This window comes from Pinus tabuliformis, chromosome X, assembly GCF_031772625.1.
Source record: "Pinus tabuliformis cultivar Carrire ecotype Pingquan chromosome X, CPIR1, whole genome shotgun sequence".
Lineage (NCBI taxonomy): Eukaryota > Viridiplantae > Streptophyta > Pinopsida > Pinales > Pinaceae > Pinus > Pinus tabuliformis.
The window spans coordinates 948617872-948640118 of NC_142308.1; the positions used below are offsets into that span (position 1 = coordinate 948617872).

At 37.5% G+C, this 22247-nt stretch overlaps 1 protein-coding gene across 1 annotated transcript in view; it reads left to right on the forward strand.

Moving 5' to 3' along the window:
• Window positions 1-22247, forward strand: part of LOC149142831 (26S proteasome non-ATPase regulatory subunit 2 homolog A-like) — a 99450-nt gene that overhangs the window by 31022 nt on the left and 46181 nt on the right. Inside the window, exon 7 of the mRNA XM_089449647.1 lies at window positions 1336-1401. Within this exon, the coding sequence (XP_089305773.1) occupies window positions 1336-1401 (66 nt within the window). The remainder of the gene's footprint in view (window positions 1-1335; window positions 1402-22247) is intronic.

The following is a 22247-nucleotide window of genomic DNA, read 5'->3' on the forward strand; positions in this document are numbered from 1 at the left end:
CACCACCAAAGGACTATAACATGGTTAATACCTCATCAAACCTTAGAAAAAAGGCTTCATCATCAAAGATGTATGTAGCACCCCCTACCATCTAACTCCAACTCAAGGAAATGTGCATCAACAAGAGTACTAACAACATCAAACACATTCCACCTAGGTGATGCCTAGAAAATGTTACAATGGTAAGTTATATCACCAAGGGAAATCCCACCAAGAAAAATTGCACTACCACAACACACATCATCCATCCACATCAACATCATAACAAAAGGGGAGAATAATAAATGCTGACCCATCAAATCATCGAATATGCCCCCATCACACATCCAACACAAAGGGACCATGTAGAACACTCCTTCCTAGCGACTCCAATAATACAACGTCACCATGCAAAAGTCATTAGGAAACTCCAACATTAGTACAAATCATCTACTTCCTAACATTGTCTTATAACCCCTTGGGGTCTAGAACCATCATATGAGAACAAGATTTAGTGCATCGATGATAAACATCTACATATATGATAATGAGATAGCATGCTTCAAGATACCAGCAAATATGTAACCAAGTGGTGATCAACAAGGCAAGCACATGTGAGAAGATCACCAGACCAATCATCCAATCAAGGAGAAGTGAAGCTCCCCAAACCAAAGACCTCAATCAAATGCTCCATTGTCACAAAGAGAAGGGGTTCCATGAAGATGTACCCCCCAAGTTGGTCCAAAAGCTCCAAGGAATCAGCGGCAGATCTCCATCAATGTCATGAAAATCACTATGTGAACCTCATATGAGGTGTAATACTAATATTTATCAAGGTTTGCTTAATATATACATTTTTTCAAGCAGGTGTAACACTAATCTACATAATGAAGTTTGAAAATAAAGTATGTGAGTAATAAGTGCTAGAACCCCAGTATTAAATGAGAGTAGTTTCGAAAGGTTCACAAAGTTTACTTGGTTTGCTGCTAAATGGAAATTACATAAATGTTGTGGAGAATGCTACTTTAGAGTCTAAACATAATGTCCTTTTGAACAATGTACCCTGTAGTTAGTGCTAAAATAATTGAAAGCAGATATTCTGATCTTCTGTAACCGTTTAAACAAATGTGGATGCATCACCATACTTGAAATGTTTACTATTTATACATAAACTTGTGTATGAGAAGATTCTAATGGTGAAGAATCATCCATTTTCTGTATGCAAGATAATGTCTCTTTTGCTCTTCTATATTAATTTTTTTTGGTAATAAGAACAAATGTGGCTGAGTATAGAAAAGCTGAGGAGCATAGATGAATTCATTGCGTCTTCTTAAATGTGATTGTTGTTTATTACAGATGGAAGAGGCACATGTTGATGATCTGATGGATCTGGTTCAACAAATTGTCTCTTTTCATGTGAAGGTATGTGTTTGAGTGGCTCTTTTACTTGGTGAAAAATGTTTCTAATAAACATCAGTTATTTTGCAGGAGAGATACTTGAACATTTTGACATTTTTATTCAAAGTGCATTTCTATGTTTTACAATCCACCTTTATATGTGTAGACAAGAGCATTCATTCAATGCTTAGGCAAAAAGCTTTTTCTATAATTATTATCTTATAGGAATTCTCATGTTCTTGAGTTATTCTCAATTGGAGAATCTTAGGGTAGAGTCACATGGACTGAGAAAATGAAAAAATGAATCCCTAGCCACATAGGCATGGAAAGTTACTGAAAAAATTCTGATGTGTGCAATGAAAAGGATATTTCCCCAAATGAACTAAAGGTGATACCTATCTATCGAAATAACAGACATAGAATTGATAATTATATATTAATGACTGAATGCTTCATGTGGCATTTGATTTTAAAATTTATCACATATGTGCTTCGCCAAGTTATGGCTACTGTATTTTGAGAGTTTGAGAAGAAAAGTTGCAAAATGCAAAAAGTCTATCAGGAAAAGCAATTTCGATATTGAATGCTCATGATAGTTCTCGAACAAATCATGTTGAGTAAAAACTGTTTACTTGTAACTTTTGACAAATGTATATGTCTTTATAAATCCTTTTGAAACAGCCGCGGAAAGTTTTAGACATAAAACTGTTTGCGCATAACTGCCTTGGTTCTTTGAAAAATTGTGAGTTTATAATGAATTCTCTATTGAGATAGGTGAAGATTTCAAGATAACCCCTCTCTTGAATAGGAAGCAAGACTTATCTGAAGAAAGCGTTCTTTTTGAAGGCATATGAAATCAGATTAATTTTTGCAGCAATAAGAAACTAAAGTTTAGACAAGTTTTTTGAGTGTGTTTTGTGACCATTGTCCATCTGTCATTAGCATCTTTTTTGGGATGTTGATGTGGATACAGATGAGATAATATAATTTTAGTAATGGATAACAAATGAAGATAAAGGTAGGTCAACAGGACTGCTGAGTACAATAGTTGCAATGTACAGTTGGAGCACAAAAAATGGATCCTAATTGAAGGAAGGTGCTGAAAACAGAGTACTTCTGTAATGCAAGACAATCCCAGCACTAGCTCTAAACTAAGACAAATCGAGGGTTGACAGTTGTAAACAGATTTCAGAAAAATGGACCTAGAAATTGGAATACAAATAGCACAAACATATTGAGATCTGCTAGCCCTCGCTTCTTAACAGCTGAGGTCCAATGGAGGATTTAGAAGATAAAATGCTCTGTGCACTGTGCCATTGCTTGGATGAGGTTGTTTGCTTGCTAAGGCTTGGATGGTCTCATTTGATTGTTGGTATGGGATTTGGAATGATGTTGTGGTTTTTGGGAAGAAGGAATAGCCCCTTGAGCTTGCACTTGAAGGGGTTTTTATGTAACTAACATACATATGTAGTCGTCATCATCATCATTGTAATATTAAAATAGTAAGAATAATAATTAAATAACCAAGTCTCATAGCCCTTCACCTATGACTAGTCAGTGTGTATGTATACTGCCACAAGGGATTGAGTAATAATTCTTATGTAAATTTTTAGAAACACGCACACACACATGTAGAAGATTAAGTAATAATTGGATGCGATTTACAATCCCTTGTATATATTGTTAGATTTCCATGCACTTTAGGTCTGGTCTATGTGTTGGCAGTTTCACAAAACAAAAAACATAACCAAACTGAAATGCATAACTTTAGAAACAACTTGCACAGCGGAAAATACGCCAGCAATTCTGTTAAACACACACGAGTGTAAACAACAGATTTGATAAATTGTGGAATGCAATTTTATTCACAAATATGTACATATTAATACATTGTCATTGACCATTGGCTTCATATTCCAAGAGGTCTCTTGGACTTCTGAGACTGTTAATATTTGTCCACACCAACCCCTATGGATTAGGTGTCCAACATTTTCACCATTAATCCGAAGGGGTGTATCCATGAACAGAGCTGAAATACAAAGATGCAAAATTGCATGGCAGCCAATGGTTGAATGTGCTTTCTGAAATGGTGGTTTAAGGAAGACCAGAAACCAGATGAGGTGGGAGAACTCCAGGTCTCTACCGGTGGTGATTTAAGGCTGACCACGGACTCTGGAAGTAAAGCTTGATGTAGTTCTTGGAATAATTCCAAATTTGGCTAGAAGTTGAAGTCTTTTGCTAATGAAAGTGCTCCCTAATAATGGTTTGAAGATGACCTCAAATTGTCTAGCAAAAACTGAAGTCTTCTGCCAGTGGTGGTTTAAGGCAGACCACCAACCAAAAACATGCTCATGGAACATGACTTTGTCTCTATCTACAATGCAAAATCTGTCTATGGCTGACTCTTGCTCTAGGCTCTAGCTTAGGTTGTGGCTTAGACTCGCTTGATTTGGCTTCAAATCTAGTAACTGACCATCAATTCCCCCCCTTGTCAGATACCAGGTGAGAAGATGAAGAAATCTCAACTACAAGACGTGTCTCTTCTCGAGAATGAACTTTGAAGTATGACCGAAATAATTTTTTGGCTATTGAAGCCCATTGCCAAGAAGCGATTCATCCAGGGTGAATCTTCGTTCTTGCGGGAGGCTTATTTTTGGAACCTCTGTTTGAATGATGAATGTTTTCAACACAATGCTCACATAGGTGAAGATCAAAACATTGACCTTTCACATGGCCAACTCGATCACAGTGTTGGCATTTGACAATTTGTGGTGGCTGTGGAACAAGAGCAAGTGAAGATGAATCATCTTGAAGAAACCGAACACTATGAAGCTTGATGGGTTTAGAGTAGTCCGAAATATGAAAGGACACATCCTTGTCATATCCAACACTGGTTCTGTTTTAGTTGCTAACAAATTCTTCCCAAGGTCTAATGATGGGCTTGGGAAGTGTAGACTGAACCTTTGCATCTTTATGCAAATCTACTCCTGAATAGGCACTTAATGGGAATCAAGTCATCCTCGCTAATTTGATCAATTTTTCGTAGCTGACAGGAGTCAGCTTCAAACAAAGAATTGTTCTGAGCAAAAACCAGTTTAGAATGATGACTATGTTTTTGTAACTCATCTTGTTGTAGCTAAGATTAGAGCTGCAAAAAATCAATCTTGTTTTGTGCATTTTGTAAACAAGTTCGAATGTCAGAGAGAGACTTTGTTGACTTTTACCATACCATCAATAGTGGAGAGTATTAGGGTATTCTGTAACTCTAGTATTTCATCATTTTTGGCCATTATGTCAGCAAAAATAAAGGCCTTTCCTTAAGCAAAAGCTTCCCACAACAAACTTAATACAGAAGAAAAGAAGGCAAATCTATGATACATGTGTCCAAGAAAGCACCTAATAGAAATGTGATTCTTAAAGTCGTTTGACAAGGAAAGAGAGATGTGTAGCAATGGAACTAGGATTTTCAAACTAGTATAAGTAAAAACGAGCTCTCCCAACCTTAAAAAAGAAAATTTGTATATAGAGGACCTATTGATTTTTCTTGAAATCAAAACAAGAAAATTGAAAAGTTTTATACCATTACCCCTCTCATTAGTCTCAAATCTAAGTCCTAAGAACTTTGGCATGCTTGGCAAAGAAATTGCTTTTGATTCATTTGAAGAAATGCACCTCATACAATTATTTATTTTTGAGGCAATTCACACAGGGCACTTTACCTTCAAGGAATGACCTTTGTTGCCCTTTTATGGCATGACAACACTGTTATGTGTGGAGGCATGAACAAAAACAATTTTTTTTTGGCTTGGGAGTGACATTTGGCAAAGATGGAAAGTTCTCAATCATGGACCAAGGCAAATCTTTGACTTACACCTTTGAGTAGGTGGAAGCACTAGCCACTCTATTCATCCTCAACAACTCATGTGATAATTCCCAATACAAATTCCCAATCACTGATGGCTAGATGGCTAGATGGCATTTGCCTCTCAGGGCTTACTCATGTGCTTGTTGTTGGCTTCTCCAAAATGCTTCATCCTCTTGTCGTTGTGCTTGCTCTCAGTGATGACCGCTAGGGGTTGGTTCTGCTCTGATAATGAAATCTTATTGTCGGTTGCGACCTTGTTCAGATCGTTTCAATTTCGCTCAGTCTATTCGTCGTTATTTCAAGTGTTGGCGAAACTATTATATAAGAAACGATGTTCGAAACAAGAAAAGGATCGAAAATATCTGGATTCAAGACCAGGGTTTCGTTCTCTTCTTTACGATATGCTACCAAACTTTCCTTTTCATCTTCATCGAGGAAGACCTCACCTCCTATAATCTTAGGAGCAAAGGCATTCTCCTTTGCATCTCTATTTTCTTCTCCAAGATTGACCTATCGCTTTTCTTCATGTCCAGCAGTATCTGCACTAGGCACCTTCAACTCTTCGTCCAACTCTGTAGAAATGTCAGGTAGAGAAAAATTGAACTAACAAAGAATACAAATTTCTATTGCCTATAGGAAAAAATGGTTTATTGTGAACGATCTCCTCATCTCCATTGACGACCTTGGCTACGTTCTAGAACACATCCCTTGCATGCTCTAACTCTGCCATGGCACCATGCTCATTCTGCCGCTAAAGCCAAACTGCTAAACCTGAATTGGATTGCTAGAGTTGAGCTGCCTACTGAATTGAATGAAGTATCGATGCCAACAACGTTTTGCCTGACTGAAAATTCGAGGCAAGATTGTTAATTTCCGTCTAAAAGATACCAGACGGGGTTGCAAGGGCACATGTAAAACTTACGAGCACAGAGGTCATTGATGATGTAGCAGACAACGCGTAGGCTAGCTAGGTCGAGATATCAATCAGGAGGACAATGCATCTATTATGGCAAAGGAAACAAATCTGAGACCATGACAAAAGAAACAATTGCTTGGGGAGCAGAGACACTGAAATGCGCGGAGAAATGGCAAAACTTAGGCCAAAATGACAAGTAATATAAACAAGGCCAGATATGTAACTGCAAAATGGTAGAGTGCCCAGACCAAGTGAAAACAACAAAACTAGTGGTTAGGGAAGGCTACACACCATGGCTTTGATACCATGTTAAACATACATGAATGTAAACAACAAATTTGAAATCATGGAATGCAATTTTATTCACAAAGATGTACATATTAATACTTTGTCAATGACCCTTGGTTTCATATTCCAAGAGGTCTCTTGGACTTCCGAGACTGTTCGCATTTGTCCACACCAAGCCTTACAGATTAGGTGTCCAACAAGTTTGATTATACACAAAACACACGATTTAATGCCCAAAATTGAAATCTTGTTAGTCCTTTAACAAGAAATACAGGGGCTTTCGAACCAGGGAAAGTGATCCTTTACAATCCTTGTACAAAAATGCCAAAATACAAGACAAATGTCCTTTGTCTTCTAGGGCTGAGGTTGAGCCCTTACAACTCTCAACTGCCCCTCAACACACAATATCCAACTGTTCCTTTAGTGGACTACCCACAAAACCTTCCCTTGGTTCTGGCACTTGGTCAATCTTGTGTAACCCTTTACATTTGCTGTAGTTGTCCTTGCTCCAACATCCACCATAGAACCTTACCAGCTCTAAACTAGCGCTAGGCTCATTCCTTTAAGCCTCAACCTCCTTAGTATTTTTGCTGTGGTCTAACCAAGGGTTTCCTAGCCCTCTTAAACGCTTGGTCTACGGTTTGTTATCACAGGGAAACCACAAGATTATGGCCTGTTCACTTGCTTAAGAGACACAACTTGTCGAGCCCCCCGGACTTCCTTTACTATCTACAGATTGATCTTCCCATGCTGTAGATGGTCTCTTCTAGTCTACGACTGCCCCACAAGTCCTCGACCTCTTGTTCCATAGGTCTCGACCCCCTTACCTTTGTTGTGGATTGCCACTAGGCTTGTGGTTAGAGCACAACCCTCGAACCTTGCCTATTTTCTTTTGCGATCCACTGCTTACACAAGCCCTGAAACTTGTCAATAGCAATCTCGACAACCTTCTTTTCCCAATGATTTGTGCAACAAACCTTCCACAGAGGCTCAAATGGCTTCTTTTGACTGTGATTTCCTTCCAACAATCACCAAAACAACCAACAGTTACCCTGACAAGATTCGACCTATCATTTGGCCTCTTATCTCTTGCGGCTAGGGCACTTCCTTTAGCCTAGCCTTTCTTTGATATTTTCACTTGCAAGCAACATAAAAGTACAAACCCAAAATTCTCCTAATCTAGCATCATCCTTCTTGCCTTAGGAGATCCAAAAACCTTGGTTGCGTATACGAATTTTGTTCGTTACACAATGAGAGAATGAAGAAGTTCACCCAAATCTGAAGATCTTGATAGTAGTAGTTGATGCAAACACTGAATCACTTTGGATGTACAAGATTTGCTCTTGCTCTCCAAAACTCTCTTTCTCCCTCTCTCAATCTTCCTCTAGACTCTTCAACTCTCTCCTTCTCAAGTTTGAATTCTCCTTTCACAAGCACAAGTAAGTGTGTCAAGTGAGGATGAGAGGCACAAATATATAGGAAGAGCAAGAAGGTCGAATTCATGAGGAGTAACTCCTATGCCTTGAGAAGGAGTTACATATGCCAAAATAGGAGTGTAACTTATGCCATAAAGGAGAGGAGTGTAAGTTATGCATTAAAGACGTGTAAGAGGAATCTTTTTATGACGAGTCATTAAAATGTGTAAGAGAGTGTATGAGCACTAAAGAGAGAGAGTAATGAATCCATTGAGAGGGAGAGAGTAACATATGCATTAATTGAGGGGAGTTACATATGACATGATTGAGAGACTTGAATTTCTTTATAATAATAATAATAATAATAATATCATAAAGAGGATAATAGTAATAATAATAATAATATTGATGATTAAGTTAATAAATTAAACAATTGAGATTGATTAAGGAAAGTTAAGTGAATTTCCATCATGTATATATGATTACAAATTGATGGAAGGTGATTTACTATTTTTGGAAGGTCATGGTTGCAAAGATAGACAAGACTTTCTATTTTTAGAAAGTCACTTTAGAAAGGTCAGTAATGAAATTCTATTCAAGGAAATTCATCCCATAGTTGTCAATTTTCAACAAATCCGTGTACAAAAATGCCAAAATACAAGACCAATGTCCCTTGTCTTCCTTGGTTGAGGCAGAGTCCTTCCAGTGCTCAACTGCCCCTCAACACACACTGCCCAACTGTTCCTTTACCTGGATTGTCCACCCAACCTTACCATGGTTGTGGCACTTGCTTAAACCTGTGTTACCCTTTACACCTGTTGTAGTTGTCCTTGCTTCAACATCCACCACAAAGCCTTATCAAGTCTCAATTAGCTCTAGTCTCATTCCTTTAAGCCTTGTCCTCATTAGTATTTCTGTTGTGGCCTACCCAAGGCTTTCCCAACCCTCTTAAACCCTTGGTCTACGGTTTGTTATCACAAAGAAACCATGACGTTATGACTTGTTTACCTGCATAGGAGACACAACCTGTCTAGCCCGTTGGCCTCCCTTCACTAGTTGTGGACTGCTCTTCCCTAGGGTGCGAATGGTCTCTTCTAGTTTGTTGCCACCCTACAAGTCATCGACCTCTTGTTCCACAGACCTTGACCCCCTTACCCAATGTTGGACGAAGCGGGGACGTTTTTTGGAAGCGGGGACGCGGAAGCGTCATTTTCCAAAAATCTAGGAAGCGAAGCGTCTACTATATATATATTTATATTTTTTTGCATTTATACTTTAAACAAACATCCCAAATACCAAATTAGTTGTAGAAAACATGAAAACATGCATATTTTTGCGTAAATCAAGATAGATATAACATCCATTGTACATTAATGATTAATTATTCGAGCATCAACCATTTAGATGCACCAACCATCTAGAATCTAGATTCTTCTCCTCTTGTCTAGCCTTTGCCTCTACCTTGATTGTCTAGGGATATTAGTCAACATTGCCCAATTTTGATCAAACTACCTAATTCAAGACTTAAAATATGGTAGAAAAAGCTTAACATGCTTGATCGATGATTTTGACTTGATTGAAAGGTAATTTTTTGCTAAGGGCGTGCGTTGTGACAAAGGAGTTCAACAATTAACACCACCAACACTAGGGTACATATAGGGCTTGGTGCTCTTGATTAAATGCTAATCGCATACCTTCATACTTGATATAATCTAATGAAATGCCACAATCCCATTGATCTTGAATTCCTGAAAACTGTTAAGTCTGCTGAATATTGAATAGGATATGAAATTCTATTTTCTCCATATGAAGTCCAATAAGGCTGGAACCACTCTCAAACATCCTGAGTCATTTTATGGTAATGTTAAAAATTTAAGTAAAAGAATGAAAATGAAAAATAAAGGAGAATGGCACTTTTACTTTAAGAATTTAACATTACCATGAGGGAGCATATGCTATATTTATATTTATTTTGCCTTCATTCCTCCCTCTAACCCAAGGTGGACCCACCCCCAACAAGCAAACTCACCTAAAATAAAAAAAAAAAAAAAAACGATTTTCTAAACAGCGCGGCGCTTTTCCGGAATCGTACGGAAGTGCCACGCTTCGTACTGCCGAAGCACCGTATGAAGCGCGCTTCGAAGGTCTGGAAGTGTGCTTCCGAGCCACGCTTTCGAAAAGTCCAGGAAGCGGCAAAAAAAATTGGAAGTGCGCTTCCGACGAAGCTTCCTAGGCGCTTCCGCACGGGACGCGCTTCCAGGCATGGAATTGAGGGGGGGGGGGGCGCTTCGTGCAACATTGCCCTTACCTCTATTGTGGATTGCCACTAGCCTTGCGGCTACGACACAACCCTTGGCATTCCCTTTTTCTTATGCGATCTACTGCCTTACATAGGGCCTGTTGACCACTACGTGTCAACTACCCATAGCAGTACACCCCCTTTTTTCACAAAAGGGATAGTGTTTAATCGACATGTCCGTGCCATTCGACAGTCATCGTCGACCTGATCATGTTATGTTGTAAACCCAGTCTGCATGTGTAACTTGTAAATAATCTTAGCAGATCTGAGTCATGTATGTAAATTACTTACGTAAACCTATTTTTCTACTGATAATCTATGTTCTGGAAGGTTTTTTATCTCACCGATCCATGATCGGCAGAGTTTTCCTTCAGCATGACCCCAAAGCCGGAATGAATTTTGTCATTAGAATCTTAGGGGAATCTTAGTGTGCTTCGAGTCTATGTAAAAGTAATTTGGAAATAATTCTAACTATTTGGTTAGGTTATTACAAATTGCTTGATCTGCTAGATTATATTTGTGTCGCAGAACTGGGTGGTCTATGAGGGCCTATGTCAAATGGGTTTCCCCCTTGAGATGTAAAATTGTAAAAGTCATGATAAAGTGTCTTGAGGGTTAGAAAATGTTTTATCCCCTCATAAGTCCTAAGTCCTAGGTCCTAGGTGATTTTTCCAAAGGCTAAGTTCGAAGATCCAAAAATAAAAAAACAATAAAAAATAAAAGATATAAACAATAAAAAAAATTATAAAAATTAAAAAATAACTAAATAAAAAAAATAATAATACTAAAAAATAAAAAAATAAAAAATAAAATAAAATAATAAAATAATAATAAGTCAAAGTTTTGAGAAAATAAATGCAAAGTTTTAATTTTTTAATATATTAAAATGCATTTAAAATTTCGACAGATGAGATTAAAAGGGATTTTGATCCTCATCGACGGTCGAGATTAGTTTGACATGGATCACTCGAACTAGCCGTTGGGATTTTTTCCTTTAAATAGGGTGTTAGGGGTCATTTGAGATCATTCGATCTATGAGTCTTGTGCTGAAGAAAGCTCTCTTGTAATCTTTTTCTTGTGCAATAAAGAAAGACTTTGGGGTTGAAATCTTGCTGGTGTTACTCTCTTGAAATGTTGTAAGCTGTTTCATTTTTCTGCATAAATTTAATTTCAGCCATTGGTAATAGCTTGTTGAAGAGTGATGTTGAACACAGGTATCTTGTTCACTCACTAGGGTTTAAATGGTAATAAAATTTCTGGAAATAATGGCAGGTATCTCCATTGGATTTGGGTTTTACTATTGTTTTTCCCTCTTTATTGATAGTTGAAGTGAGTTGTGCAGGAAATTTAGATTGTGAAGAACAACGGGCGTTTGGGGAAGTTCTCGGCTGAACCAACCAACTCCCGCAAAGCATTTTCTTGAAGAGCCCAGCTAGTTTTGATTCTGGGTCTATCATTTAAATTTATCTTTTGAATGCATGAGAGATTTCTGAAGTATCTCATAGTAAATCTGAAATTCTGAAAATATTATTGTGGATTACTGACAAATCTGGCTGTTGTAGAGTCATAAAATTGTAAATATTGTAGCTGGTTTGTAGGGTTTTAGTTTTAATCCTTGCATATATATTCTCTGGGTGTTTGTTTTTCCATTGCAGGTTGCAGGTCTGAGAAGAAATTTTTGTGTGAAGCCAGATCTAGGCCCTGGAGGGTAAGATCTGGCCTCACAACCGGTTCTTACAGGGGCACTGTTTTGCTGTCCAAGGGTTTCAAATTCAATCACTGTTAAATCTGGAAATTTGTTTCAGGGTTTTGAAGCAAAGGGAGTTAAATTTTCTTTCAGTTTTCAGAAGGAGCTCAAGGCTGCACAAGCCATACCACTCATGCAAGAATCCATTTTTTGATTTCGCTGGCCATTCCAGCTTCCACGCACACTGTCAACGTTGCCATCAAAACTCGCACTTCGAAATCTGTGACTACTCTGTCCCAGCTCTTCGCTGCCTCCATCTCCTCATCGCTGCTCCTTTCTTTCACTACTATTCCTCATCGTCCTGTAGCTGCAAACACTCAAACAACAAACCTGCAAGTCAAAAACATTCCATCGCAGCCATTCTTCACGTACTCGCTCCAGCTTCTTGGCCCGCAACTCCTTTTCCTCACGCTTTCTCCCTTACCTGCTACATATCCCTCCCTTTACCTGCCACGAATTTTGCCCATAACGCTGCCCATGCAGTAGCCTTCCCTACCACGCGGACCCTGCAATACACGTGTCTTCCTCCCACGCGCAGCAAATCCACCTGCAAACCCCTGCGTATTCATTTCTCCCTCCTGCCATACTCTCGATCCACGACTCCATCACCTGCAAACAAAACCGCCGTCAAGCAAACCTCCGGGCAAACAAACTTTCGAAATTTTTTTATGGGCTAGGGTTGCTTGCTTTCATATTTATTTTCGTTGGTTTAGTTGTAGAATAGAGCTCATAATTTTGTGCTGACATATATATTATTTTAGATTTAATTTTGTTTAGATTTAGATTTTAACAATAAAAAATCATAAAAATATAAAGATTTCGAACTTCCCTTTTTGTTTGTTCTATTTAGTTTTCATTTAATTTAGCATTCATATTTTGTTTCATATATATTAGATGTTAGTTTAGTTTAGATTAGATTTAGGTTTTATTTAGATTTTAGATTTAGTTAGTTGTTTGAAATTTTGACTTTAAAAAATATATATATATATATATATATATATATATATATATAAAGAAGTAAAAATCCCAAAAAGCATAAAAAAGGGTAATCCTTAGGCCTTTTATTTTGTTTTATAGTTTAGATTTAGATTTAAGTTATATTTATTTAGACTTTGTTTTGTTTTAATCTCAAAATTTTATAAAAATAAAATATATATAAAGTTGTTTGTTTGTTTTGTTTTGTTTTTTTTTTTGAAATATTTTTGTGTCGCATTTAGCCTTAGCATATTTTGTCATGTTTCGAAATTTTGGTGTATTTCGTTAAGGCTGTTAGATCTTGATGTGGGATTAATATTTATCATTTTTATATGGCTAAACATGCTTAAATGTTCATTTGAATATTAGCTATATGAAAGTGATAATTGGTTAGCATTTAAAATTTGCGTGGTAATTTAAAGCATTTATCTTTTAAAATTTTAATTGCTGAATCATTATTAAGGCATTGTACTTTTGTTGAATATCTGGCATTTTGCTTGGGTTATTTGATAAATGATTGTTAATGGTGGAATTACAAAGTTCATATTTCTGCAGCATTTGATAAACAATTATTTAATCATTAACTCCATTAGGCACTGGTACATTAACTCCTAAAATCAATCAAGTACAGGTATTGCCTTGTTGTGTCTCCCAACCCAACTGGTCCAGAGTTGGTCTTCCTTTGTCCCATAAGGTCTACCCCCCTTAGCCTCGGGAGATAGCTTAAATGGAGAGATCGGGGATCAGGGTGACAACCCTTGGTCTGAGTGTTGTCGTGACAATCTGTGCGACAACGAGGCCTAAACTCGTCAATAACAATCCTGACAACCTTCCTTTCTCAATGGCCTACCCAACAGACCTTCGACAGAGGCTCAGATGGCTTCCTTTGATTGTGGTTTCTTTCAAGTAGTCACCATAACATCCAACAGTTACCCTAGACAAGATTTGACCTATCCTTTGGCCTCTTATCTCATGTGGCCAAGGCTCTTCCTTTAGCCTAGCCTTTCCTTGATCTTTTCACCTGTGAGTAGCACCAAAACACAAACCCAAAATTCTTCTAATCTAACATCATCCTGCTTGCCTTTGGAGATCCAAAAACCTTGGCCCTTTTCACCATAGAAAAATGCCCTAAAAGAAAACCTTGCTGCCTTAAATGTAGGTCTGTGACTTCCCCGTCAAGAAGAATGCTACTTTATTCTCCTCTCCATGAGTGCCTTTAAGCCTCTCCATTGGCTTCTTATTTATATTTTCCATAGGGTGCAATACCATGGGTCTAAACACGCACACTCATAAAATCTCATCTTATGAGTGTTTCTCTCCAGACTCCCACAAGCCTAGCACCAAGGTCAAGTGAGAGTACCTCCCAATGCTTCTCTCCCTCTCTCTCTCTCTCTCTCTATGTATATATATGGATAAGGCTCTATCTATTTATGTATAGAAATACCTTAATTTTTTCTTATAGTGGTATCAAAACCTCACTTGGGCCAATTTTTTGGTTGGTCAAATCATCATCTACCCATCATCACTTATAAATTTTGAATTTGTGGTGTGGACAACTTTCGTTTATTTGAATATTTTGGAATTTGTAACCACCAAAAAATCATGGGCATGTTTTGCTTGTGTAAGATTGCCAGTTACACCTGCCACCATTTGATGTCATCTGTTAATCTCTTTGGTGAGGGATTACATATCATGAAACGGTTGTTCAAGCCATTCAAGCCACCATTATCACTTCTAGCAGCCATTGTCACTCAAGGTGCCATTGATATTTGTGATATTCAACGTTGAATGTCTGTGTAAAATTTTAGAATCTCTAAGTTTATGTGGGCACTTTGATTAAATTGTTTGAATTTCACCTTGGCTGAGTATGAGAAAGAATCATATTCGAAAAGACCGTCACTCATAGATAAAACACTAGCATATATTAGAGTATGACGTGATATTTGAGATGATGTTCAACATGGATTTGGTGGAGTATGTCAGTGGGTAAATCCAGGCCAAATTTGATTGTATTGATGATAGGAGAGTCACAACATTCCATTATGTCCCATTAAAATCTAAATTCCCATTGAACTTAGTGTTAATAAGCAAAAATCAAATTAAATATAAATTAAATGATAAATATAAAAATATTGTTTGTAGAGTGCCATCACAAAGTGGAACTATCATTGCATTTAAATTTGAGGAAAATGAAAGGGATTAGAAGTTACTTTAATATCATAGAAAAATAAAGTTAAAATGATCTTGAAACTATCTTGAAAATATAAAATGGCAAAGCCAAGTTTAAATGATAAATTGAATAGTTGTTTGGAGAAATTAACAATATAATTTAATGAGAAAATGGAAGAAGTAACCAAAATAGGGTAGAAGTCATATCTAAGTTAGACAAACTCAAGATTGGAATGAATGAAATGTCTATGGAACTTTGAGATATAAAAGACATGTTGCAAAATTGTATGTCTTAAGAATCACTGAATTTTGCTACAAATTATACCATACCTATTTCTCCCCTACATAACTCTATTGTAATATTTAATTATATAATGACATCCCCATTCAATGCACAACCTACTTACACTTGACAATTTTGCAACCAAAATTTAAGTGGACACCATGTCATACATGGTGATCACCAAGGTTCAACCACTTTACCACTAAGCCCCTCAATTCACCCCCATTTAGACTTTGAAAATCAAAATTGAAATGTTGAGATTTAATGGAAAGCACAAGATTGATGAACAAAGTACAATACCTTGCACTACAATAGGTCATACATGGCCATCACTAGCCAAAGTTCAACCTCCTACAAGGCCCTTCAATCCACACCTATCTGGTTGTTTGAAATCTAAAATTGAAATGCCGAGATCAATACGACGAGTAAAATAGATCAGTACCTTGTACCACCCTATATCCAATACAACATTTAAAGAATTAAAAATCCCAAAAAATTAATGTATCCTTTAAAGGGAACACATTTAAGAACGGTTTCTTTATAATGAAGAAAAATATGTGTTTGCAAAATTAAGTAGACTACAATAGATAGGAAATGCGGGTGAGTATACCCATGAAAGGAAAACGTAGGCCACATGAGTATTTGATTTTAACACTAGAACTATTGAAACAATCTTACATATCCAGACTAAAACAATATATAAGCGATGAGGTGGAGATGCATCAATATATGATGCTAGGAAAATAGAGAAGCTTGCCAAAATTAAAAAAGCAAAACAAACCAAGGTACAATGACCTTGATGAAAGAGGCTACACTAGGGAATACCACCCCTACTATAATCATAATGATTGGAATTACAGAAATCAATAACACCACCTAGATAGTGAAAAGTCTAGATTCATTATAACACATCAAAGTGTGGGCATTAAACATCAATATTCAATATTCATAGATAAAAAAGACAATACATGTAGCAAATGTGGAGAAAAATGGTTATCAAATTCTAGATGCATATCAAAACAATTATCATTTCAAGTTTATGGATGGAAAAGAAATCAAGGTTTTCGATGTTTTGTTTTGTTTTGTTTTTTTTTTTTATCTGGACTCCAAGAACAAGTAGCCTAGGATTTGGAGTGCTGCAGTAATAAGAAAAATGAAACCTAAAACCCTTAAGAATAAGGATATCTCAATATTGATATATTTTGGAAGCACACACAATTTTGTTGATATAAATGTTGTGAAAAGATTAAACCTTTTCATATACGCAACGAAAGAGCTCACTATAACTATTGTAGATGATCAACACGAGAAAGGTGTAGGAAGATGCTGCAAAGTTTTGTACAAATACAAACATGTAACTACAAATAGGATTCTATGCTGTAGAGCTTGGTGAGAAATTGGTGGTGTTAAGAGCAAAATGGTTGATGTAGTTGGGTACTTACGCAAGAAAACTGAGAGAATAATTTATGCAATTCAAGTGGTAAGGAAATAATTATAAGCTATATGGGTTAGCAACCTTGTATTACATCGTAGATTTGTTGTAACAACTCAGAAATGAAAATTTCAATGACAACTCAATTACATAACATGACACCATGTTAATATATGAAATATAAGAACTTAATCATTATAACCACATTATAAACAAACCTTACAAATCTTCAATATCAAAATCAAACTTAGGACGACCCTTAACAATTGAAGACAAGGTAGAAGGGAGGACATGTCAAAAAGAGGGAATTCCACATGATAATTCTTATCAAGAATGTTGAGAATGAAGCCTCTGTGAAGGGGATTACAATGTAACAAACGTAAATAGTCGTTATAACAATAGCAATAATAGTAGTAGTTAAATAACCAAGGGTCATAACTCTTCACACCTATGACTAGTTTGTGTTTACACACATATAATGTGTCTATATATCATCACAAGGGATTGTAAATGACATCCAATTATTGCTCATTCTTATATATAATCATAGTGATATTTGTTTATGCGTAGAAACACCTTGAGTGTTTCTTACACTGTGACTCCCTAAATGGACCATGGAACCACCCTCAGATCTTATAATATGTGGGGCTATGAAACATGAAATGCTTCTTAGTCTCCACCTCTTGAAGATGGCACAACTAGTAGATGTTATTTGACTAGTGGAGTCAGTGTTGTGCCTTTATTTGAAATCTATGTGAACCCACTTTGAATTGGCCTAAAGTGATGTAGAGAAGATGCATCTAGTGATGACTTGTGTATGGAGGTCAGATAATGAGTTCGCCCCATAGCTTCAGGAAGTGCTTTTGCATAAAGGCCATCTTCAAGCGTAACTTGCTCGTTGGAACAAAGTGATCCAAGTATATTGCTTGTAGATGACATATTGGGTGATATTGTCCCTATTTACCTTAATAGGTAGGAGGTGGTTAGGTGCATCGAGTGAGTATTTCAATGGAGGGAGGTGGCTTATTGAAATACCCATAGACTCCAAAATATTTGAGACCCTTGCAAACCAACCATGAGCTATGGGGGCTAGCCAAAGCAAATGGACTTTGAGGAGGTGCTAATCTCAACTTATAGTTGAGCAACATAGCCCAAAAGACGGTGAAGGCGTGGGACTAGGTTGAAAACTACCTTAGGGAGTAGGGGGTGGGCCATGAACTTAGGTAGGATGATGGGTGTGGAATTCTTTGTTTGCATTTGATGATATGTGAAAGGAGAAGAGTGTGCACCCTATATGTTGTGTGGCCCAGTTAGAATCTAACAAATAATGTCCCCAAACACTTGAATTGTAGGGAACTATGGGCCATATAATAGTATCCATGTGATGTTGTAAAATGTAACTAGGTTCGGTCTTCATAATGGTATGTAATTGTGACTTTTGTAAATGATGTAATGAAGAAAATAAAATTATTATTGTAAATCTTGCTTCATGGGTTTCATGAGCAAGTGATTTTATTTTAGATGGCTCCCATTGAGAGCCTTAGGATTTATTATTAGAGTCATAGAATTAATGTCATGTATGAAGAGCTTTTCTTGAGCATGCATATGAGTCAACAAAGGTGTCTAGAAGCCCTCCAATAGTTCCACTCCTCATGTCGGCTCACTATATAGAAACACATTCCTTCATACACTCAAGTCGACTTATTTATGATGGGCAACCACTATATATAGGCACCAAGGTACTTCGCATTTCCTCAGTTCAGGAATTCGGATCATCCTCTAAATTCGGATGGGTAATAACAAGAAGACAGTTTGGATCCCTAGAACAAAAGCTAATTTGGATGGAAGGAGCAGCGAGAAAAGATGATAATGGAACAACGAAAAGGTCTAAGGGCTAGTTGCAAGTACAATGATTTAAATATCTCTCTTTGATGTTCGAATGAGGCTACAATCATCTCTGAATTCGGATGGGCAGAGGCAGAATGAGGTTCAGATACATCTCAATGTTATTCGGATGGGCGATATCTCTATGGAAATAGAATGGACCTACCTCTTTGCAGTCTCGACATGTTTATGATGAGGAGGATCTCAGTGATCCCACAATGACACACTCTGTCTCGGCCTACATTCTAGATGCAGTCATAATCTCGGCATAGATGTAATCATGGTCTCGGTATAGATACTGTGATGATCTTGATGGAGACATAGTTACAAGATCATGATCTTGATGAAGATCTCGGTGCAACTCTCATATATATATACATATCTTAGTATAGAGATCTCATTGTTATGATGAAGATCTTGGTGAAGGTGCAGCAATTGTGCAACAATGATGATCTTGGTGGCATAGTAGTGATGGCCTTGGTGTTGCAGCAGTGATGACTTCAGTAGCAGTGATGATGATCTTAGCAATGACAAAGAAGAGGATTGGTGTCTTGATCTTGGAGTGGCTTATAGGTCAAGGGTCTCGGTCTTGGTATTCGTCAATTGTAATCTCTATAAGAATTTGTGCAGGTTTTCCTCTCAAAGAGTGAGAGGTTTTTGCCCTGGCAGAGAGCCAACATTTTGTGTTCTTGTCTCTTTTGTTTTGGTAACTATTTGATGATTTGAATTTGAAACTAATTGAAATTTGTTTGCAAGGTATTCAATTCAGAATTAAACATGTTTAAAAGATTTCCATGTCTTGCAGAAAGAAAACACATGAAATTTTCAGCTGTTCATGACCCATTTAAGCATAGCAGAGTTATTTCCTTTTACTATTTAACACATTAAAACGAATTTGTTCTGCAAAATAAATCAACCACAAATGCAAAAGAAGTTGATAAAGCAGTTCACCCCCTCCAGGGCTACGTCTGCTGGGTCCAAAGCTCCCAACCGGGCTTGTCCTTGTTTTTATTAAATGCTCAAATTGAAAATACAGCTGAATAGAAGCATCTACAGGAGAAATAGATGGTAAAAATGGATTCAGAACACTTGAATCCTTCAGGATTGACTATTGGATCACCTCCAATGGATACCTGCAACCCTATACAGTCTTCACAAAACTGGGCCCTGGTGGCTCCTAGAACTTTCACGGCTCTAAAACCTCTGCAAATGACCTCAGATGGCTGTAAGACCTGCACCAATGGCTTCATAAGGTCGAAAATACCCAAAATAAAAAAAAATCGTCCAAAACCGACTTTCCTAGCCAAAGTTATGGCCATTTAAAGTTTCTCCAGTTTGCCCCTAGAAAAACTCCAGCTAACTTTAGTTAACTCTAGATAGCTCCGCCAATTATGGCGGGTCCGCCAAATTTGGCGCTCCTGCCAAAATTCCGCCAACTTAACTGCAGTTACATTTAATGTTTGGTGGTTGCCTCGGATTTCATGCCCGGCAGAATATTCTTTTTTTAATTTTTTTTTGAAAAATTAAAATTTCTAATGTTATGGACAAATTCTTCTTTTTGCCATAACTTCCTCATACGGCGACCGTTTTTCGAACCGTTTGCGGCGCCGGAATCGGGAAGACGAGCACTTTCCAGTCATTTAACTTTGAACCAGTTCTAAGCACTTTAAATTTTGAGCATTTTACGACACTTAGGACATGAGCACCTGATCATTTGATGAAGTAAAATAACATACACTAATAACAAGAGAAGATTGTGCTAATAAAAAAAATTAAAAAGTACCTCACAAGTAGTTATCATTGTCCGAAGAATCTCACCCTAACCTAAATGCCCTAGATTCTTCAACATGTGAGACATCCTCGATAAGATATTTAGGAACTGATGTCAAAAGCATTGCCTTTCACGTGGGGCTAAGGAATCATATCTCTCGTTGACTAGAGGAAGAGCACGCTTTGGGCCTCTATCATCTTATCTTTTGTGAATTTGGGAAGTTCTTTAACCTTTGCTCTTGAAAGAGGGGTTTATCTTAAAGTTGATGTGTAGAAATACCTCAAAGAGTTTGTGATGATTCATGGGGGAGCTAATATGCTTAAACAACCTTTTTTGGTTGCATAAACTTTGAACATAAGATTTAGAATGTCCTTTGATGGTCAAACTTGACTCAACTCATTCCAAATCCAATTGGGCACCTCAAGTTTGATAAGCTCAATCAACTACATATGTTTATCAATCAACTCCATATGCTATCAACGATGGTGGGGATGCCATAATTGCTTTTTGAGTCCCGTGGCCTTTCAATTGATTGTGAAGGAAATAAAATCCAAAATGATAGGCGAAGAAGGTGGTTGGCAATAATAGCTCTTTGCTTTATGTGAGAGAGACTTGGTTTCGAGGGAAGAGAGTGCAATGGCCTTCCATTGCTAGAGGGGAAGTCAACACTTCCACCCACAGAGAAAGAGATCGTGCCCTCAAGAAGAGTGGCAGAAGAGCCATGTCGAATTAGGATGATTTGATATTCTAGAAGCAAAGACAATTGGCTTATTTGGGAATTTAAAGCCAAGTTGGGAAGTTGGCCACAACTTTATGTTGATTTTTCCACGACACTCAAGAATTTGGTTTGAGTCTAGGATCATGATCACAAGCACACTCAAATGCCACAACACTTCTACTTTGCACAACGGAAAACAAGTAGCAGTGAATCAACTAGTACACAAGGCAATTTTTTTCAATCCAACTTTGTTATATTCCAAATCTTTAATACAACAATCATAGTGCTTCCGTACCAAGGGTCATGGCCCTTACAATCAACCCCGATACAAGACAACAACTAGGGCTTGGTATCAACAATCTATGATGACCAATCTACCCTTAACAAAGTACAACTGACCTACTTGTTGATGTAGCGCTTCCCCTGTGAGTCTTTTGCATTCCCTTCTGCCACTCAACAATCTGCCACTATCAATGATCACTGCTTCTTGAGGTCACTGAACTTTGGCTCAACACAATCTGCCCTCTAAATGCTCTTTACTCCTTCAAAGACACCAACACTTAGGGACTTCAACACTGCCCATTTCTGCCTCTCTGCTGCTGCAATGATGACAGACCTTAGGGCTTTGGAGGCTGCCCACTTATCACTGATCCAACCCACTTTCAGTCACTGAACAAGGGCTTTATAACTAGCCCTCTTGGCCGCCCTTTCTTCCTTCAAAAGTCAACCCTTAGGGCTCCACAAGACTGGCCCACTAACAGCCCTTGTTGTCCTTCACAAGGGACTGTACTTAGGGCACAATTAACAACTTCTAACAACCCTCCACACCTGTACTTAAGCTGCTATCAACTTTGTCCAAACTAGACCTCATCAGCCTAGCAAAACATCAATCTTGGAGGATGTCATAATTCTGCCCTTTAAATCTACCCTCTAAATACTTTAGATTGGCTCCTATAGGCTGTGGCTCCCGTAGCTGTCCTTCTCCTTGATGTTTTTTCACTTGTGATGTATGTTCAAATGAGTCTCCCTCTCTTCTATTTAAATGCTTCTTAGGTGCAACAACTAGCCCATCAAAGGGTATCATTTCAAGCCAAGCTGACTTGAACTC